At 43.0% G+C, this 17,112-nt stretch overlaps 3 protein-coding genes across 3 annotated transcripts; 2 read left to right on the plus strand and 1 right to left on the minus strand.

Moving 5' to 3' along the window:
- Nucleotides 1-250: 250 nt before the first annotated feature.
- LOC100122902 lies at nt 251-924 on the plus strand. The gene is made up of 2 exons (XM_001605266.6): nt 251-523; nt 609-924. Exons 1-2 carry the CDS (start codon nt 463-465, stop codon nt 851-853), a joined length of 306 nt encoding a protein of 101 aa, XP_001605316.1. The 5' UTR covers nt 251-462; the 3' UTR covers nt 854-924.
- Nucleotides 925-1,946: 1,022 nt separating this feature from the next.
- On the minus strand, nt 1,947-2,762 carry LOC100122889. The gene is made up of 5 exons (XM_008211910.3): nt 2,627-2,762; nt 2,464-2,557; nt 2,295-2,389; nt 2,120-2,219; nt 1,947-2,052 (listed from the first exon to the last, which is right to left on the minus strand). The coding sequence occupies exons 1-5, from the start codon at nt 2,675-2,677 to the stop codon at nt 1,988-1,990; spliced, it is 405 nt and encodes a 134-aa protein (XP_008210132.1). The 5' UTR covers nt 2,678-2,762; the 3' UTR covers nt 1,947-1,987.
- Nucleotides 2,763-6,515: 3,753 nt separating this feature from the next.
- LOC100122865 (transcription factor SOX-14) lies at nt 6,516-16,908 on the plus strand. Its single transcript, XM_001606422.3, has 4 exons — nt 6,516-7,546; nt 7,617-8,029; nt 14,085-14,520; nt 14,589-16,908. The coding sequence occupies exons 2-4, from the start codon at nt 7,827-7,829 to the stop codon at nt 15,003-15,005; spliced, it is 1,056 nt and encodes a 351-aa protein (XP_001606472.1). The 5' UTR covers nt 6,516-7,546; nt 7,617-7,826; the 3' UTR covers nt 15,006-16,908.
- Nucleotides 16,909-17,112: the final 204 nt, after the last annotated feature.

Below are 17,112 nucleotides of genomic sequence, written 5' to 3' on the forward strand. Positions count from 1 at the left end.
AAAAATTATCTATGAATAAATACCAACAGATAAATTAACAGCGATTTCGTTACAATATTAGACCGTCTTTTCTGAAAAACCTTTGATTACAAATAACGAAATAAATAACGACCAAACAATTAATCTGTCTCATTAAGCTTCGATAAAGCTCAATATATTCCGAATAAAAACATCTATTTTTAGCACAAAATATACATCGGAGCCATATCTCATTCAACTTTCGAATTACATAAACGTTTAAGCGCATTATTAAACGTACTATATGTATATGCATCTGTCTGAGCAGTAGGCAGCCGAGGGACAGATTGTAACGTTATCGCCATGGAAAAGAGTAAAAAACTCGGTTCGTTGCCACTCCTCGCGTTTAATACTCAGATATAAACCGTAAACATAACGGATCGGCGCAGTCGCTGCGAAGTATTTACTCCGTCGTATTCGAGTGTGTATACAATTAACGTGAAAATGAAAGTGACTCTTGCGTTTTGCCTCCTGGCGCTGATGTGCATAGCTTCCGCCGAAATTGGTAAGTTAACGAATCGCATTAATTTGTAAAAAAAATAGTATAAAAATAAATAATCGTAATTAATAAAATACGAATGCTCCCACAGAAACCTGTTCCGACGTGAGCAGCTGCAGCGAGGCGCTCAAGAGCAGGTGCAACGAGATGTCGGAATCCCTGAAAGAATCAGGTAGTGACCAAAAACTGGCTTTGGCCTGTAAAAACGGAGTCTGCATGTGCAACATCGAGTTCGTCGAAAACGTGGCGATGAATCCAGCCCCGACGGAAGCGAACGTCGAGAAGGAGAAGGAAGACGAGGAGGGAAAAGAGGCGGAGAACACGGAAGCGCCGTAAAGCTCAATGTAGTCCAGCAGTGATTTTTTGTATAAATTCAAAAACAATAAAACGAACCACTTCTAAAATCAGCTTCGCACACGCGCGAGCGTCGATAAAACAGAAACCTTGATCTGCAGTCGACAACTTCCCCCTCGTCGATCACCGACCCCCAGCGAGGTGGTAGGATAATTTTTTCAATTTCCAGCGTCGAGAAAAAAGCCAAAATTTGAAAGAAAAAAAAACGAACGAAAGCTCTCCACTCCGGACAATGGAGTCAAAACAGGATTCAAGGACTCCGATAGGCTCTGTATATAGATAGCGGAGAAAAGAGCGAGTTCTGAATTGGATCGCATTAGCCACAAAGGCACAAAGCTGCCAGCCGGCTTTGAGCTTTTTCTGTATGTCCGCGGCGCACGCGGTCATCGAGTGGCTTAAGCCGCTACACTGGCCTTCAATATAAAATCCTTTTTTCTCCTTCGCTCCGGATTTCCACACGGCGGCGGCGACTTGAAATACGTAATTTGCGCGGCGACGAGGATTAGGAAGACGAGAATATTATTCGTGATGCATCAAGCTGCGTCTGCTGGATTGAACAAACAAAAATAATTGCGCGGCTGATAGTGGAGCCGCAACTGCGACGATGATACCACCAGCGCAGCTATCTGACGATTTGCTTCATTTCCGCTCGACGTCACGCGCTGTATACCTCCAGTTCTTTCGACTTATCTTCTCGCTTTCGTCTCCAGCTCTGCTTAAACGAACAGCGCCGAATGATAACTTTACCTTTTTTTCATCAGCCCCGTCAAACTCACACTATGGAGTTCAGCTGAGGGGGCGGAGGGTGAAATCGTTGACACGTCCCAGTGTACTCGTCAATGGTCTTTTTTGTCCCTTCACAATCGATCGGATCAGTCCTTTTTCCGTTTGATCCCCGCACCTTTCCCCCCTCCCGCCGGCGCGACTATCTCTCTCTTCTGCTCGCATTCGAGGCGTGACTGCTTTTTCAACGACGAATGCATGTCAAATTATCTTTTTCTTTTCGAATAACTCTTGCTATCTACTATGGGTACTATACACGCTTATGAATCAGGGATGGAGAGAAAAAGTCGTATTATCATTACAAACCTTTTATTTTTTTTTTATACAAAGTCTCTACTCTAACAGATTAAAATGAGCTTTCGCTAGACAGCCAGCGAGCTTGCAAGTATTTTCCCCAGCTGGAATTGGATAGACAGGTGTTAATGAAATGACTGACGAGTCGAAAGAAGTAATTCATTTGCCAACCTTGATTCTCGCACTTGCTTATTATCACGTCCAGCGGGCCCTCGAGCTCGGGATTTTTAGAGCGGACGGCTGCCTCGTCCACGGAGCCATCCGGTCTTATCTGGATCGATTGTTTACTTTTTTTTTATTAAAATTGCGATCGAGTGAAGAAATTATAGGGCGAATCGTTACTCACGGATCCATTCTTGCGATAGAGACAGGCCCACAGACAGAAGATCTGGCCTATCGTGGGACTACTCGCTGGCTGGCTGGTGATTCCGTTAGCCGGATCTGCGGTGACATTCGATTTTTGGAATGTGTAATAGTAGATAATAAAGAAATTCGAATATAGTTAGGGTCAATACCTGCGTAGAGGCCGACCTCCTTGAGACAGGGCCTCCTGTACTCCTCTATCCTCTTCGTCTCTTCTTGGAGCTTTCTGATGTCGTCCGCGTAATCCTACCATCGACACATCACAATGTATATAAAAGTTTCACATAAAATTTTAAAAAATGAAGCGAAGCCTACCGCATAGCTGCCAACGAAGCATACACTCACGACGACTAGCAAGACTCTCATGGTGCGTACGAGCGCAAGCTCCAGACTGTGCCCGAGCCTCTCAGTCAACGCACGCACTGAAAGCTCCCCGGCTTCAATCTGTGCGCATAAAACGATCTATTATTCTGTTACGCATATGATGTGCCATGTACATCTCTCCGACACAGAGGCGACTGACTGCTGAATGTCAATTTTAAAGCGGCGATTTAATAAACCGGAACTGCGAGCGCGGACGAGAGACAACAGTGTCAGGCATCTATCGTGAGCTTTTTTATTGGAAATTATAATGTGTATGCAAAGTGATTCTTATCGCGCGATTAAAACGTGTAAACGTCGGATGTATGGGTGCAGAGTGTCTATGTGTGTGTGTGTGTGTGTGTCGAAGAGCGCGTAGGAGGGGAGCACGCATCAAGTGGTACGAGGCACGTTTGCTTGGTGTGAAAACAGAGCAGCGGCGGCAGCTCAGAGGGTGCGGACTTTCATTGCGCGCGCGGCCGAAAGAGCCAGAGAGAGAGAGAGAGAGAGAGAAAAGAGAAACAATGAGAAAGCGATATTCAAACAGAAGCGGACACAATAAGACCGAGTCGTGCGTGTGGGTGTGACTTTTTCTCTTTCGAAAAATTTTTCTCGCGAAAATATATAGAGAGAAGAGCTTCGGGAGAGATATTGCGTGTCCCGCCCGGAGCTTCTCATATCGACAATGTCTCTCATAATAGCGACTGTTCGGCATTGTGCGCTATTGCCCCGGAGATATATATATATATATATATATATATATATATATATATATATATATATATATATATATATATATATATATATATATATATATATATATATATATATATATATATATATATATATATATATATATATATATATATATATATATATATATATATATATATATAGAGAGAGAGAGAGAGAGAGAGAGAGAGAGAGAGAGAGAGAGGAAGGATCGTATTGGTGCGGATATCTCCGAAATTTTTCCTTTTTTTTATTGTTGAAGTAGAATACCGTCGACGTCGATTTTCGAGGATCGGAAGATTGATCGCGATTTAATATCGACCCGCTGTGTCATCAATCACGCGAGAGATTTCAAAGGCTCGATCGTCGACTTATACCCGTGACAAGGCTGCACGAAGAATCATTTTTTACACCGAACGACGAGTTCGATCATTAGCGGAGCGACATGTTTTCTTTTCCATACACCGTCGCGTACGTTAACTCGGAGAGAAAAAAAAATCTAAACAAACGTCTGGCGAACATACCTCTCCCGAGTATATCATAAGCAACGGAGAGTTTCGGAAAAGTAAACGAGACTCGATTGTTCCGGCGCCTCGTCATCCTACCTCCTCCTCCGGTAAATCGAATTTCACTTTGTTCGAGTCTCTCTGTATTCCGCATTCCGAGCGTCGCGCTCGCGCCATTGCCATATCAAAATAGAGGCGTATGCGCGTCACAATAACTTATTCGGCTGCTGCACACACGGCCTGTATATATACGTATAGCTGCGAACAAAATAGCAGAGCCACCTCGCACGGGGGGGGGGGGCGCTTGGCTTTTAGTATTTTATAGACTACTACCCCCCTCAGGCTTACACACGCTGAATACATCAACTGGCCGCGCGAGTGTGACTTGAATATATTGATCTTTGTCGACGCTGAGAGAGAGGTGTATATGTGTAAGCTCGTTTCTTCGGATGAGAATTTTTTTTTTTCTATACGGCGCAGCGATGATAGCCTGTGATTTGCAGCCGACGAAACGTAGGCACAGGGACGAGCCAAATGAGCGATGCGCGAGGGTGTACAGTATAAAGGAAAACAAAACGCCGGGCGTCGCGATTAACTGAAACAACCCGCGCGACAATAGTGTAATCAGCAGCGACGAGCTTTTCGGAGTAATGATGCCGATGACGCCACCTCTCTCTCTCTCTCTCTCTCTCTCTCTCTCTCTCTCTCTCTCACTGCGTTTCATTGTATACGTTGTATTATACAGGCAGTGTGTGTGGAAATTGGATGAAAAAGAGGCGAGTGAATTTTTCGTGGATGAAAACGAAAAATTAACCGATTCAACCGCGGCGATAAGGAGATCAGTGGGCTGTGTGTTCGTGCGCGCGTTGTGTGAAAGTGTTCGGTTATCGAAAGAAAAGAGCCGTCGGATTGTTTCATTGATGAGCGAGCATTCAGGGAATCGGGGATTCCCGCGCGCGCGCGCGCGACCCTTATTCGCACTTGTGATGCTTCGAGGAGGAAGAGAGAGAGGAGAGAGAGAGAGAGAGAGAATGAATGGTATAATCAGTGGTCGCGCGTGCCGGAGCTCTTTTTCACTTTCTGCGAGAGTTTGGGGAATATGATGGTGTGAATCGAGCTGTACGTGGGTAATCAGTTCTTTGTTGGTTGTTTGTTATAGTTCTTAGGGGAATTCTTTTGTGGATATACCTCAGTGTCGATGAATAATTCTTTTTTTTTAACTCGCATAGAATTTTGTGGGTATTGCGTTCAAGCAACTGCAGTTTTATCGTTTAACGATTCTCTACATTAAATTTTCTTATGTAAAACATTGTATTCTTCGTAAGAATCATTAGTTATTAGTTAAGAATCTTGACCTTTATAAATCAAAATGTTTAAAAACACTGTTAGGTGTCCAACAAGCGAAACTTACTTTCTCCAAATTTACGTAAGAAAAATAACTTTTTAACGAATAATTACAATAGTATACGTACAAGCCAACTCCGCGCGTTTTGACGACTCTCGCGCTGCTGTACGCGGTTATATTCTAGTTGTCTGAGCAGCTGTGAAAAGAATAATGCTTTCTAAAAGTGAGGCAATGTTTGCTGCAATGATATGGCGATTCAAACGCATTTGTGACACATATGAGTTTTCAGCAAGCAAGCGATTGAAACATATGTAACTCCAAATTTATTGGTACCGATGTGACTACCCAAAGCATTTCCTACCTCAATGTCATGGTAATATATAAACCGTGGTATAATTACGTACGTGTTTATCGCATCATTTACAATATTTTCTTTTTCCAGAATTTACTTTGCATCACATTAGAAATGACATCACTTCTTAGAGACAATTTCCTTACATTATCTATGATATTTGGAGATAATCCCGGAATCTCTAAAAAATATTTCAACGAGTGAATCAAGGGGAAGCAATAACCAAAAACTGGCCATTCTACAAAAATAGTTTCATCCTCTCAAATAATTTCAGTAAAAGTTTTTCTTATTTCAAATGACTGGTTCTTGAAATTCTTTTGTTTGAAAAAATTGAAAGTGCTTTTTTTCTGTCGAAATTTTTTTAAAACGTTACAATGTATAAGAATACGAATATCATATCAACTATTTTCTCGGAAAAGATGGTTCTCCATAAAGTAAAATTATAAATGATAAAATACCATTAAATAGGCCTAGGTAATCTATTGTGATATCGTTTAGTTTTCCACAAAACATAACGTAAGGAAAAGTAGATAACCCAAGTGCATTCGAAGCTGTTTTGAGCCTGAACTTTTGGTTTGCAACCTCAGATGCATTCTACAATTAAAGAAAATGACATTTAAGAAATTCACTAGTAATACAATTATTATCATTTATTATTACCTCAACCAATTTTATGAAATGTTCGCACATTCTTCAGGTGAAAAATGAAAAGTACCTTTCTCCTCTGTAGCATCAAAGTATGTTTTTGTCAAAAAACATGCAGCATAAAATAATGGTAATATAGGTTTAGTTACTATAATAAATGAAAAATCAAATCTCGAATATACATTAGTCAAAAAATATTCACGCGTCATATAAAAATTTTAAAAACTTACTAATACTCTCGTTTTGTACGTTTTCCAAGCTACATACCATCAGTAAAAAATCCAACCGAGCAAACAAAACGCGCTGCAAAACCACCCTCTATTCACGCCTCTCACTGTCAGCCAATAAATATACCGCCTCCTGGTCTGTATATAATATCTATAACGACGGCACGCGACCGCAGCCCCTCTCGGATCCTTATCTAGCCGAAACGCGAGTAGCTTCGTCGCCTTTTTCTCTCTCGACGCCCCGTCGATTACAATACACCACACGTATATACACCAGCATCGCCCCCCTATTTCACGGATCGTCTTTCTTTTCCACGAGCTTTCTGCCTCTCGCTGCTAATTGACGTTAACTCTTATCGCGTCGACACATCTCTAGTGGGGAGAGATTTCGCGCTCTTTTCATTCGATTATTCGCTCCGTCGATTTTTCGAAATTTCCTTCGCGATAAATTGAAAAAAAGAGAATAATGAAAAAAAGTCGACTTTCTCGCACCGCTCTTCCTTTGTGCGCCGCTGACTGGCACCTTATCTATCGACGACGTGTGTGTATGGGTGCCTGTGTATCCCTCCTATCGCCCCGACCCAACATCTCGATAATGTTCGAGAAGAGCCGAGCAACCGGACCTCCGACAATTGGGCCTTTGTCGGGCTACGCTTATATTTTTCGAAAAAGCCCGCGAAATTCAAAAATCCACAATCATCGCTCCATGAAATAAACACACCATATACATATACCTACGCATTACACACGCGCAGTTAGACAGCGGGTATATCCCTCGGCGCACCTGTTGCTCCCGGGAGCAGCATCGTCCTCCTCGCGCTCAGTCCGCCATGCGCCGGCTTCGGCCAATGGGGAGCCGAGAGGGGAGCTGTCGCGAGGGTATCCCATTGGCGCTCGAGACTCCCACTATCTCTCCTGGGCCACCCCTCCACGAGAGAAGCCGAGAGGATGCACCTCGGAGGTGCCGTGACACGGCCGACTGATCGAGTCGACGTTGTCCTGCGGCTGGAGGCTGTTGTTGTTGATGCTGCTGTGGCTGACGACGATCACGTGGACGGCTGTTTGAAGGTGAGGATTTTTTTTCTTGTTAAGATTATTTTTGACGATTAAATGATAAGCGTTGAATTTTTAATTTCAGACAGTGAGACGTTCTTCTTCGGTGAAGAGACATAATGAGTGAATAATTTAACGACTAATAGCAGTGTACACAGTGCAATAATCGATAAAATGAACATTATCGAACTGTTCTGATAGACTACACCGCAGTTTCGATTACACAACTACTACGACGTGCAATTACAACCGTAAATCCTAGAAAAAAAAATAATAAAAATAAAACAGTGTCGATATGTCGTCGAAGACGCTGCACAACGAGCACATAAAGCGGCCGATGAACGCGTTCATGGTCTGGTCACGGGGTCAGCGTCGAAAGATGGCCCAGGAGAACCCGAAGATGCACAACTCCGAAATCTCCAAGAGACTCGGCGCCGAGTGGAAGCTCCTCAGCGAAGGCGAGAAACGGCCGTTCATCGACGAGGCTAAAAGACTGAGGTGAAATAAAATTTTTTCAACTATTTACTATCTTCTACACTTCGAAAAAAAAAGAGAGAAGTGCAGGCTCAATCGTCGTCGGATTCGCCTGAATGCGACGGTTTTTTGCCGGCAACGGCGGCGGATCGCTAATTGCGCTCTGCTGCGAGAGCGAGCACTCGAGAGGGAAATTATTGCGTTGCAAGGGTGTCTCGAAGCGGGGCCGCGCGATATCGGACTATGGGGGTTACTCGACTCGTATATAGCTTCGTAATACCGAGCATTGTTGCAACAGCCTATAAGCTATCGGAGCGGCTCTTCACTTCTCGATTTTCGAGCTGGCTTTCTTTTGGTGATACTGTTGTGCGCGATTTTTAGCGCCGAAATCGTCATTCATAATTTTTCATCGATTTTTTAATTGAAAAAACGGTAGTTAAAGTTTTATAATCGTTGAAAACTCTGTGGAAAATGTTAAATATTTCGTGGTTAATTATCGGTTAAATTTACTATTTAAAAACTTTGTATTCCTGGTAGAAAATTAACGAGTGAAATCCGTTAAAAAGTTAAGTTTAGTTGACCGGTTTTATCAAATTTAAATGTAAACAAATAATGCAAATAATATTGCTAATGTTTCAGTGACGTGTCTCTATTATACTACCACCGTATTCTTTTTAAGTAAAAAATTATTTTCCCCTTTTTTCTGACATTGTATGTATGCTTTATCACGAATATTTGGATTTTTTACGATTGTAAGGTATTTTTCTATAATTTTTTTATTGCAACAGTCATTTCTATGCATTTATAATGATTAAACTCTTATTTAGTCAAATCGTTAACCACAACTTAGCTAAGTAGTCTAAGTAAACTTTTGTATTAAAAAACCAAAATGAAAACGGATACATCTTATTCACTGCTGTATGAGTGATAAAAAGAAAATTTACATACCCCCAGTAATTTCCCGATTATTCCCAATCAATCTCACACAATCGTCAAAAATTATTAACCATACACAGAGTCAGCCCCGGCTTGTCCAGGGGTGGCTTGTTCTCCCCCTGACACGATCTTTCTCTAAGCCTCGTAGCGCAGTAGATAATATATCGGGGGACGAGAGAGAGAGAGAGAGAGAGAGAGAAGAGCCGGGCGTCGTATTTATACGCTATGGGGTCTTCTTTATTGCCGACTATGAATATTTAATCACTGTTATGAGTTTATTTAGCCGGGCTAAGCTCTCCTGCGGAGATTCCCATCGAGGGCGCGCGCTAGTTCGAATTATCGCCTTTACAAATAGTATAGAGAGACGTCCGACGGGACGTTTTGTACCTGCTGGTTTTTTTTTGTGAGATGCGTTTACGTTCGTGGGAGTTTCGCTTGGTACTTTTATAAGGTAGCCTTTTTTTATAATTTATAAAATTAGATATGATCGACTGGAACCCTGGCAGAAAATTGACCCTATTTCTGGGCAGAATTTTTGGTCAAAATTTTTTAAAATAAATTATTATCAAAAATTCGTTTCAGAGCATTTCCAGTAATTTCAGATAAACCTCATTTTAACACTGGTTGACACCAGAAATTCTGTCCAGAAGTAGGGTCAATTTTCTACCAGAGAAGAGGTTGACAAAATACTGGAAATTTTCGTTTTGAAGGTATCGTTTCGTTACTTGTACAATTCTAAAGTTTAATTGTGGATGTAAAATTAGTAAAAATATCTAACCAAAAGTAAAAATTATTCATGAAAATCGTTCATCTTTATGCTTTATAATTAAGTGTATCCAACAAAATCAAATCTTCAGGATAAAAATATCAGTTGAAAAATAAAAGAGTGTCGTTTTGTCGAGTAAAACAGACTACGATATCATGTTAATCATATTATATCGACAACCACAAAACGTCATAAGTTATTCAATCATACAAGTAACAAAATAAATAGTTCCATTTCACACGACATTCGAAAAGAGAATCGCTCAAACTAAAACAGTAAAAGCCATAAAACATAAAAAAAAGCTTCACACGCGCCTAGAATCAAAAGAATACGCGCCGCAACTCTGCAGTACAAAGCGTGTATATATCGTGTAAAATAAATCTGAAATTGAATATTTTCATTCGTCCCTCTCTCCGTGAAACTTTTCTATTCTTATACGCCGCTCTCTCGACGCGCGTATACTTTGAGTCAGTGAAAGCGTGAAAGTCGGAATCCTTCTTTTATTCCCGACGAGTAGCAGAAAGAGAGAAAGACAGGCAAGTCGTCGGAGGGGATTTTTCGCGATATCTGCGGTCGCTCGCTTTCAGGAAGTCTAGTTGCTACTGGCCGGAAATTGAAAAGACGTGCAGCATTCGATTTTTCCCGAAACAAAATAGTTTTATATACCAAGCGACGCTGAGAAACAAAGACGAACGTATGATATATAGATTTGAGATAATTTTTGTTTTTAAATAACGAATCGAATAATTGACGCACATTATCAAGGATACGCTGCACAAATCAAATTTATAACTGATAATCCAGCTTTACCACATCCTATCCAAAAGTTTATCGTCCCATCCGAAATTTATCGCGTCAGCCCCCCGCATATACTTATGTAATCGAAACACACCACTGCTCTCCGCGATAATATCCGCTAATCGCGCGGTGTCCGCCGTGATAAAACGCGGTTTTATACACATAAATATAAGAATAGTAGAGCGAGGGTGTGGAAAAAAGGCAGCGCATAAAATAACGCCGCGACGCGTTAACTTTGCATACACGAATAATATACACACCCACGCATCAGCATAATCTTCTTATACAAAACACATACACTGGGCATAGTCGACATTCCGCGGGACACTCGCAAAACAAAATGGAAGAAAAGAGGATCAGCGAGAGCTTGCGCGTGTGTATGTGCGGAAAAAGCCACGACTGCTGCTGCTGTTGCCGAATCCATTTTTACGGCAGCCGCGAAGAAAAGGCGGCTGTCTCATTCTCGCGGCGGCTCGTAAAATAAAAAGCGGGATGATAAAGTCGTTCCGCTCACTGTGTATGTGTGTGTGTGTGGGGGTGAGGACGAGGGATGCGCAGAGAGAGAGAGAGAGAGCCGCCCGTCACACTGGCCGCCGGCGTAATCTGTCCGCGCCGAGTCACAATGTGGCCCTCGAGATAACAAATAAAGCCCCATTGTCGCAATTGTGTGGATTTAAAAGGATTTGTGCCTGATTCTCTCGCTCTCCGGCTCTTTCTTCCCTTCGTTTATATATACATATAGGGTGTATGCTCGCATTGCTCTACTCTCTGCTGTCTTGAATTTTCGCTGCGTGTGTGCTGTTGTTTTTTTTTTTTCAGTGCGAGGACGTGGTAGAATTCGGTAAACAAAACAGCATTGACGCGATGAGTCGGTTCTGCTTGTGATAAGGAAGAGAAAGAGAGACTTCGAAGTGTGGACCCTATGCGAGAGGGAGAGTTGCGTGCGCATTCAATTTTTCAACGAGTGGCTCACGCCCGGGGGCTACTGCGTGATCTCTTGATTCGTTCGACTGGTTTCTTTCAATTTCATATTGCGCGTGCTTGGTTTACGCTTCGTTCATCAACGGCTTTCGATTATTTTATTGACATATGCTTCGGCTCTTATCGACGAATAAATAAATAGAATCGTTAAAAAAATTATGAGCTATACGCTTGTCCGTTTATTTTGTTGTAGTGGAGTCAAGCTAAGTATAGCTAAGTGTTTGTTTAAATAAGCTAATTAAGCTAGAAGTTTATATTCTTCAGGCGTGAAATGTTGCTTCTGTTTCAAATTCCTTTAATCTATTAATTCGTTTGTAAAATTCAAATGAAGTCTCTTGATACATCACCCTTTTTTTAAAATAATTTTTGGTAAAAATGATGTGAATTTGCTACTTGAATAACCATAATATTTATTACAAATAAGTATTTGATAATCTGTCATTGGATAATCGTGTTCGTTTAAAAATGAAGAATAAAGCATATACATACAATTATTTTGTCAGAAAGACACCAACACATCAAATTTTTCATTTTATCATGCACCATCATTATAAACACATCTTATCAGCATCTGCATTATCAGCATCATCGATACCAAAAAAAGAAAAAAAAATATATATATGCTCACCTACTAGCACAAGCAGCTCTCGAGCGTATGGAAATCGAATTAGCCGATACAACACTCTGTGCATCTCTATACACATACACCACGGCGTCGAGAAAGTGCAGAAAGCCCTCACCCTCACACTCCCTCTCGGCGCGAACGTATATACGAGAAAGGAGGTGCGGAATAATAATTCCGGGACAATGTGTCCCGGCAGATAGCACAAAGCGTAAATCAGCATAAACATTGCTAAAGCCGCGGCGCACAATAATTCAGCATAAATGCATAAACATCAGCTGCGCTGTGTATAATCTTTAGGAATTTCCGCGAGCGCGGCAGCGACGATAAAAAAAGTGTGTATACGTCCACGTATACGTATCGCCGGATCATCCCTTTTTTCGCGCTTTTTGTTCGTTATTTAGTGCAGAGCTAGTATAGGCTGAATTGATGTCGGATGATGAAAAGAAGTCCGGCGCATATGCGGGAAAATGTTATATGTGAATTATATAGTTTTCCTAATCTAAAAAATACACGCGATTGTCAGTCTCTTCGTTCTCTGATTGGATGAAAATAATTGAAGGGACGTACGGCCTGTTTGAGTCCAAATTGCACTAAATTATTAAAAAAAAGCTCCATACATGGCCCAATGCTAAAACTGCCTTATTGGACCTACTGCCGAGCTTCGGCGACTTATGCTTCAACTGTTTGAGTCTCTTCAGACACATCAACGAAATGTGAAATAAAAAGCTGGTACCATAAACTCCGATCGAATCATGTACAAGCAAAAAAAAAACTGTTCACCTCTCGCAGTCTTACATACAGAGACGGCACAGTTCGCTACACTTCGGCGTCTTTTTTATCTTCGCTCTTTCTCCTTCCCGGCGATAGGCGCACGCTTGTATACACCTACACGCGCGCGAAGCCCCGGCTATTTGTTGTAAATATCTTGTTCACACAAAACGCGCGCCACAGAGGGCGGCTCGATATCTCGGGCGCATAATGCCCCATTATATGCGCCGCGAGCACAAGCGCTTCCACTGTGTCTTCTTCTTCTTCTTCTTCTTTTCTTCAACGATGTTTTTTCTTCTTTTTCAGGGAGATAAAAATAATAGAACGCGAGACAACGACGCCTCGAGTCGCAGAAACGCTTTTTCGTGGCCCAGTTTTTGTTTTCGCTGGCCTCGCGCCTGTTGTTTCAAGATTGTATCGATTCCTCGCGAAGCGAGTTACGTAAAAGCTCGGCGAATGCATTTCGGTGTTAACCGTCACCCCTTTTCGCGTTGAGACTTTCGAAGGGGTCAGTTTATTCGAGGCATTGTTCCAGGCTGACCGAGGATAGCTCCACAAGTCATATTCTTACTTGTTACAGAACAATAGCTTCGTAACGCGTTTTCAATGTTATCACATAAAAAGTAGATAATAGAACGCGAGGCAAGGTTGCGTTCCTCGGAAAGGTGCCCTTGACGCAAGCAGAGAGTGAGAGTTCACCTCCGCTGCAGTGTCTCGAATCAAAAAGCCTGTTTGCCCAAGCGCTTAGGCCGCCGCGCTATCTACTCCGATTATTGCTGTAGTGATAACCGCTCGCGCGCGCGCATTTCCTCGTTTCACCTTATTTTTCTTCCCTCTTGTGTGTACACAGAAAGAGAGAGAGAGAGAAAGAAGAAGAGACAAGAGACCCTTTGGACGAAAATCCGCGCGATAACGAGAGCGAGCCAGCTCGTGCCCGGTGTGTATACCTGCGCGCCGATAAGACGAATGTAACGCTTATATACACGTATACACACAAAGGAGAAGAAGAAGAAGACGAGTTGAATTTCTCGGAAAGCCGTAATCTCTGTCTCTTCGCGTGAATGATACGCTTTTTATCCGGGCTCGCCAGTCAAACAGGAATAAAAACGCATCGCGCGCGTTATCGCTGCTACGTTGAAAAGGAAGGAGGATTTATCTCGCTTTATTATATTTTTAAAACAAGCGTCCTCTCTCTCTCGTTCCAGAGCCCTGCACATGAAGGAGCACCCGGACTACAAGTACCGGCCGCGTCGCAAGCCCAAGTCGGTTATCAAGAAGGAGAACAAGTTCGGCTTCGCGCTGTCACCACTCACGATGCCGGGGAGTGGGGGTACCGGCGAGCACCACCACCACCACGGCCCCCTCGGATCGATATCACGTGGTCTTCTCCCACCGCTGGGCCCGCCGGGCATGAACCATCCGCTTATAGGTCACGCGGACGATCTGAAGATACCCAGGTTTTTCCCGCCGTTTCCGTATCACCTGTACAACCCGTTGCAGCACAAGATGGGCGAGGATATGGGCGGCGGGAAACTGGCAGCTGATCTGGCGTTTCAGGCGATTTATGGTTCTGGTGGAAGCTTCTACTCTGGGCATCAGGGCATGGCGTGGCCTGGTATCACTGCGCCGAGTTATCTGCAGGTACGTTGAAATTTGAATTTCGCACCATAATATAGTCCTCCGCGGCTTACAAAAATCCGATGCTGCAGGTGAACTGCGGCTGTCCAAGTCCCTCGAAGGACCTGAAGAGGCCGAGCTTCCTTCCGGGAAAGCCAGAGGATCGATCCTTCCCTAGTCCAGCCCGTCCCGAGGACGACCGTTTCAGCCTCGAGAGCAAGGACTCCAAGGACTTCCGCAAGTTCAGCGACGACTCCTACGAGACGTCCTGCGTCGATCGTCAGCCTCACCACCGCGACTCCGTGGACAAGTCCCCGGACCGTTACTCCACCACCTCTTCGTCGTCTCCCATCGTCGTCGAGCGAACCGAGTCCAAACCTTGCCTAGTAGTACCACCAAGCACCAGCAGCTCCTCTCCGAAACCACCGACAACGACGAGTAACAACAACCTGAGCAACTTCTCGGTACAGAGCTTAGCCTCGAGCTCGCCTCGGTCGCACGTCATATGAAGGCCGCTCCCGGTTCTCCCGGATCTCAACTTCCGGGGGAACCTCGTCTCGAACTGGTCGAGCGACTGGTGGCGCGGAGCCGTCCAGGTGCCAGGTATGCTCTCGCCCATACCTGCCCAGGTCACCGCCACGAATCTAAGCACCTCGTCCACCACCTTGTCGGACTCGTCGCCCGGCTCGAGCAACAACCCGATGCAGCTCACCAGTGCCGCGGGGAGGAGCAGAGACTTCGAGGAGGAGACGGGAGTGAGAAACCTAGCCAGAACCAGGCCATCGTCGGTTGCAAGCGTTCAGTAAATACGTATGTACACGATCGAAAAGCCGCATTTCCATTACTGCACGTTATACACACACGTGTAAAAGGACGAGCGAACGGATCCAATTTTTATTCAAATTACGCGCGCGCGAACGTATCCTCTCAAACGAGTCATCGAACGCGAGGAGCTCTCTCTCTCTCTCTCTCTCTCTCTCTCTCTCTCTCTCTCACGGGAAATAAAGGCAAAAGGAGTGAAGGAAAAGCGCACGTATATCGGCGACAATTTTTTGGTCGTTAAGCACGAAAATGAGTCTCTGCACTTTCCTCGCCTGCGCGCGCATATATCGAGAATAAAAATTGCATTTTCCCGCCCATCAAAAGAAGCACGGCAAAGCTCTTGCGCGGATGGAAAAAGAAGCGAAAAAAGTGTCTCGGCACTCGAATTACACATACATTCGCGCTCAGAGGCGAATCGATATGCGAAATCCCTACAAAGCTAACAGACACACACGGTCCAATTTTGACGAGGAGAGAGCGAGAGGGATATAACCAAAACATATTATGCTCGCGCTTAAACTATCCCCGGACTTATTTTCCCCATTAGAAAGAGATAGAGAAAAAAGCTCTTGCAAATCTGCGCGCCTCCTTTGCCGAGCGACCATGCGAAATAAGCCCGGAAGCGTGTGTAGTATGCGTGGAAAAATTGCGCCGACGGTATCTCGTATTGGATTTCTTTTTTTCTTTTTTTGCAGAGGGGACGAACAATCGTGAGAGAGGAAACGTTTTTCTTGCGGGTGTAGACAAATGCTTATCCTAATTTTTAAATTTCGAACGTTGTATCGCAGACCTGAATTCCGTGTACAAATTTTGCGACGCAGAAATGATTAACGCACCGATGGACGCGAGATATAGAATAATTGTGTACATTATATATAATTACGTAACGAGATATGACACTTACTTGATAAGCCCTAGCAATGAAGCGTAACGATATATATCGTTTAGAACTTTCTTACCGAAGTTTGTATATTTGTTTATATGTTATGCATTTTGCGTTTATTTCTCGTAGATGTACATTTAATGAGAGATGAAAATCAATTATATGTTCTTGTTTTCGATGTTACGTTACATGATTCTCGATTGGTTGAAAAATTATGGCATGAGTGTATGAGAAAATGAAAAATTTGTAAAGTAGTCCAAGTTCTGTGATCTACAATAAAACATTATCGTAGCAAACAAAAACAAATAAATCGACTGTATAAAATTATGTAACAGGCGATAATTTTTCTCTCTACTGTAAAATTTCGAAGTAAAAAAAAAGAAACAATCATCCTTCTAGACTAAATCGACATTTCGTAACCGCGTAAACACGAAGCAGAGAGACGAAATTGTAGTCGAGCACGTAGTGTTGTGTCATTATCGCAAGTATTATGAGAGAGAAAAAGAAAATAGCGTAGCTGCATTTATCACATGTTCGCGTTATTATGGCCTAGTCTGCAATTCTGTATGGATTCGTATACTCAACACACAGACACTAAAATAGAAGCAGAAAGAAGAAGAAAAAATCTTATTGTTAAATGTCACTCGTGACGTTCCTCTGTAATATAAAAAAATGACATTTGTAAATAAATTTTAAATCAAACTATATACACGCCCACATCGTGTCTTCATTCTTGTATATACTAAAGTAAGTACTAAAAAAACCCCTTTCGTATTCCTACATCTATATCTCTCTCGCCTCCGAGAAATTAATCCTCTGCAGCATTTACCCTCGGCATATATACCACCACTACTAGTTTAATTGACGACGTTCGCTGCGATCTAACATCCTCCCGAGCATTATGCCCCTTA

Source organism: Nasonia vitripennis, chromosome 4 (genome assembly GCF_009193385.2).
Source record: "Nasonia vitripennis strain AsymCx chromosome 4, Nvit_psr_1.1, whole genome shotgun sequence".
NCBI lineage: Eukaryota > Metazoa > Arthropoda > Insecta > Hymenoptera > Pteromalidae > Nasonia > Nasonia vitripennis.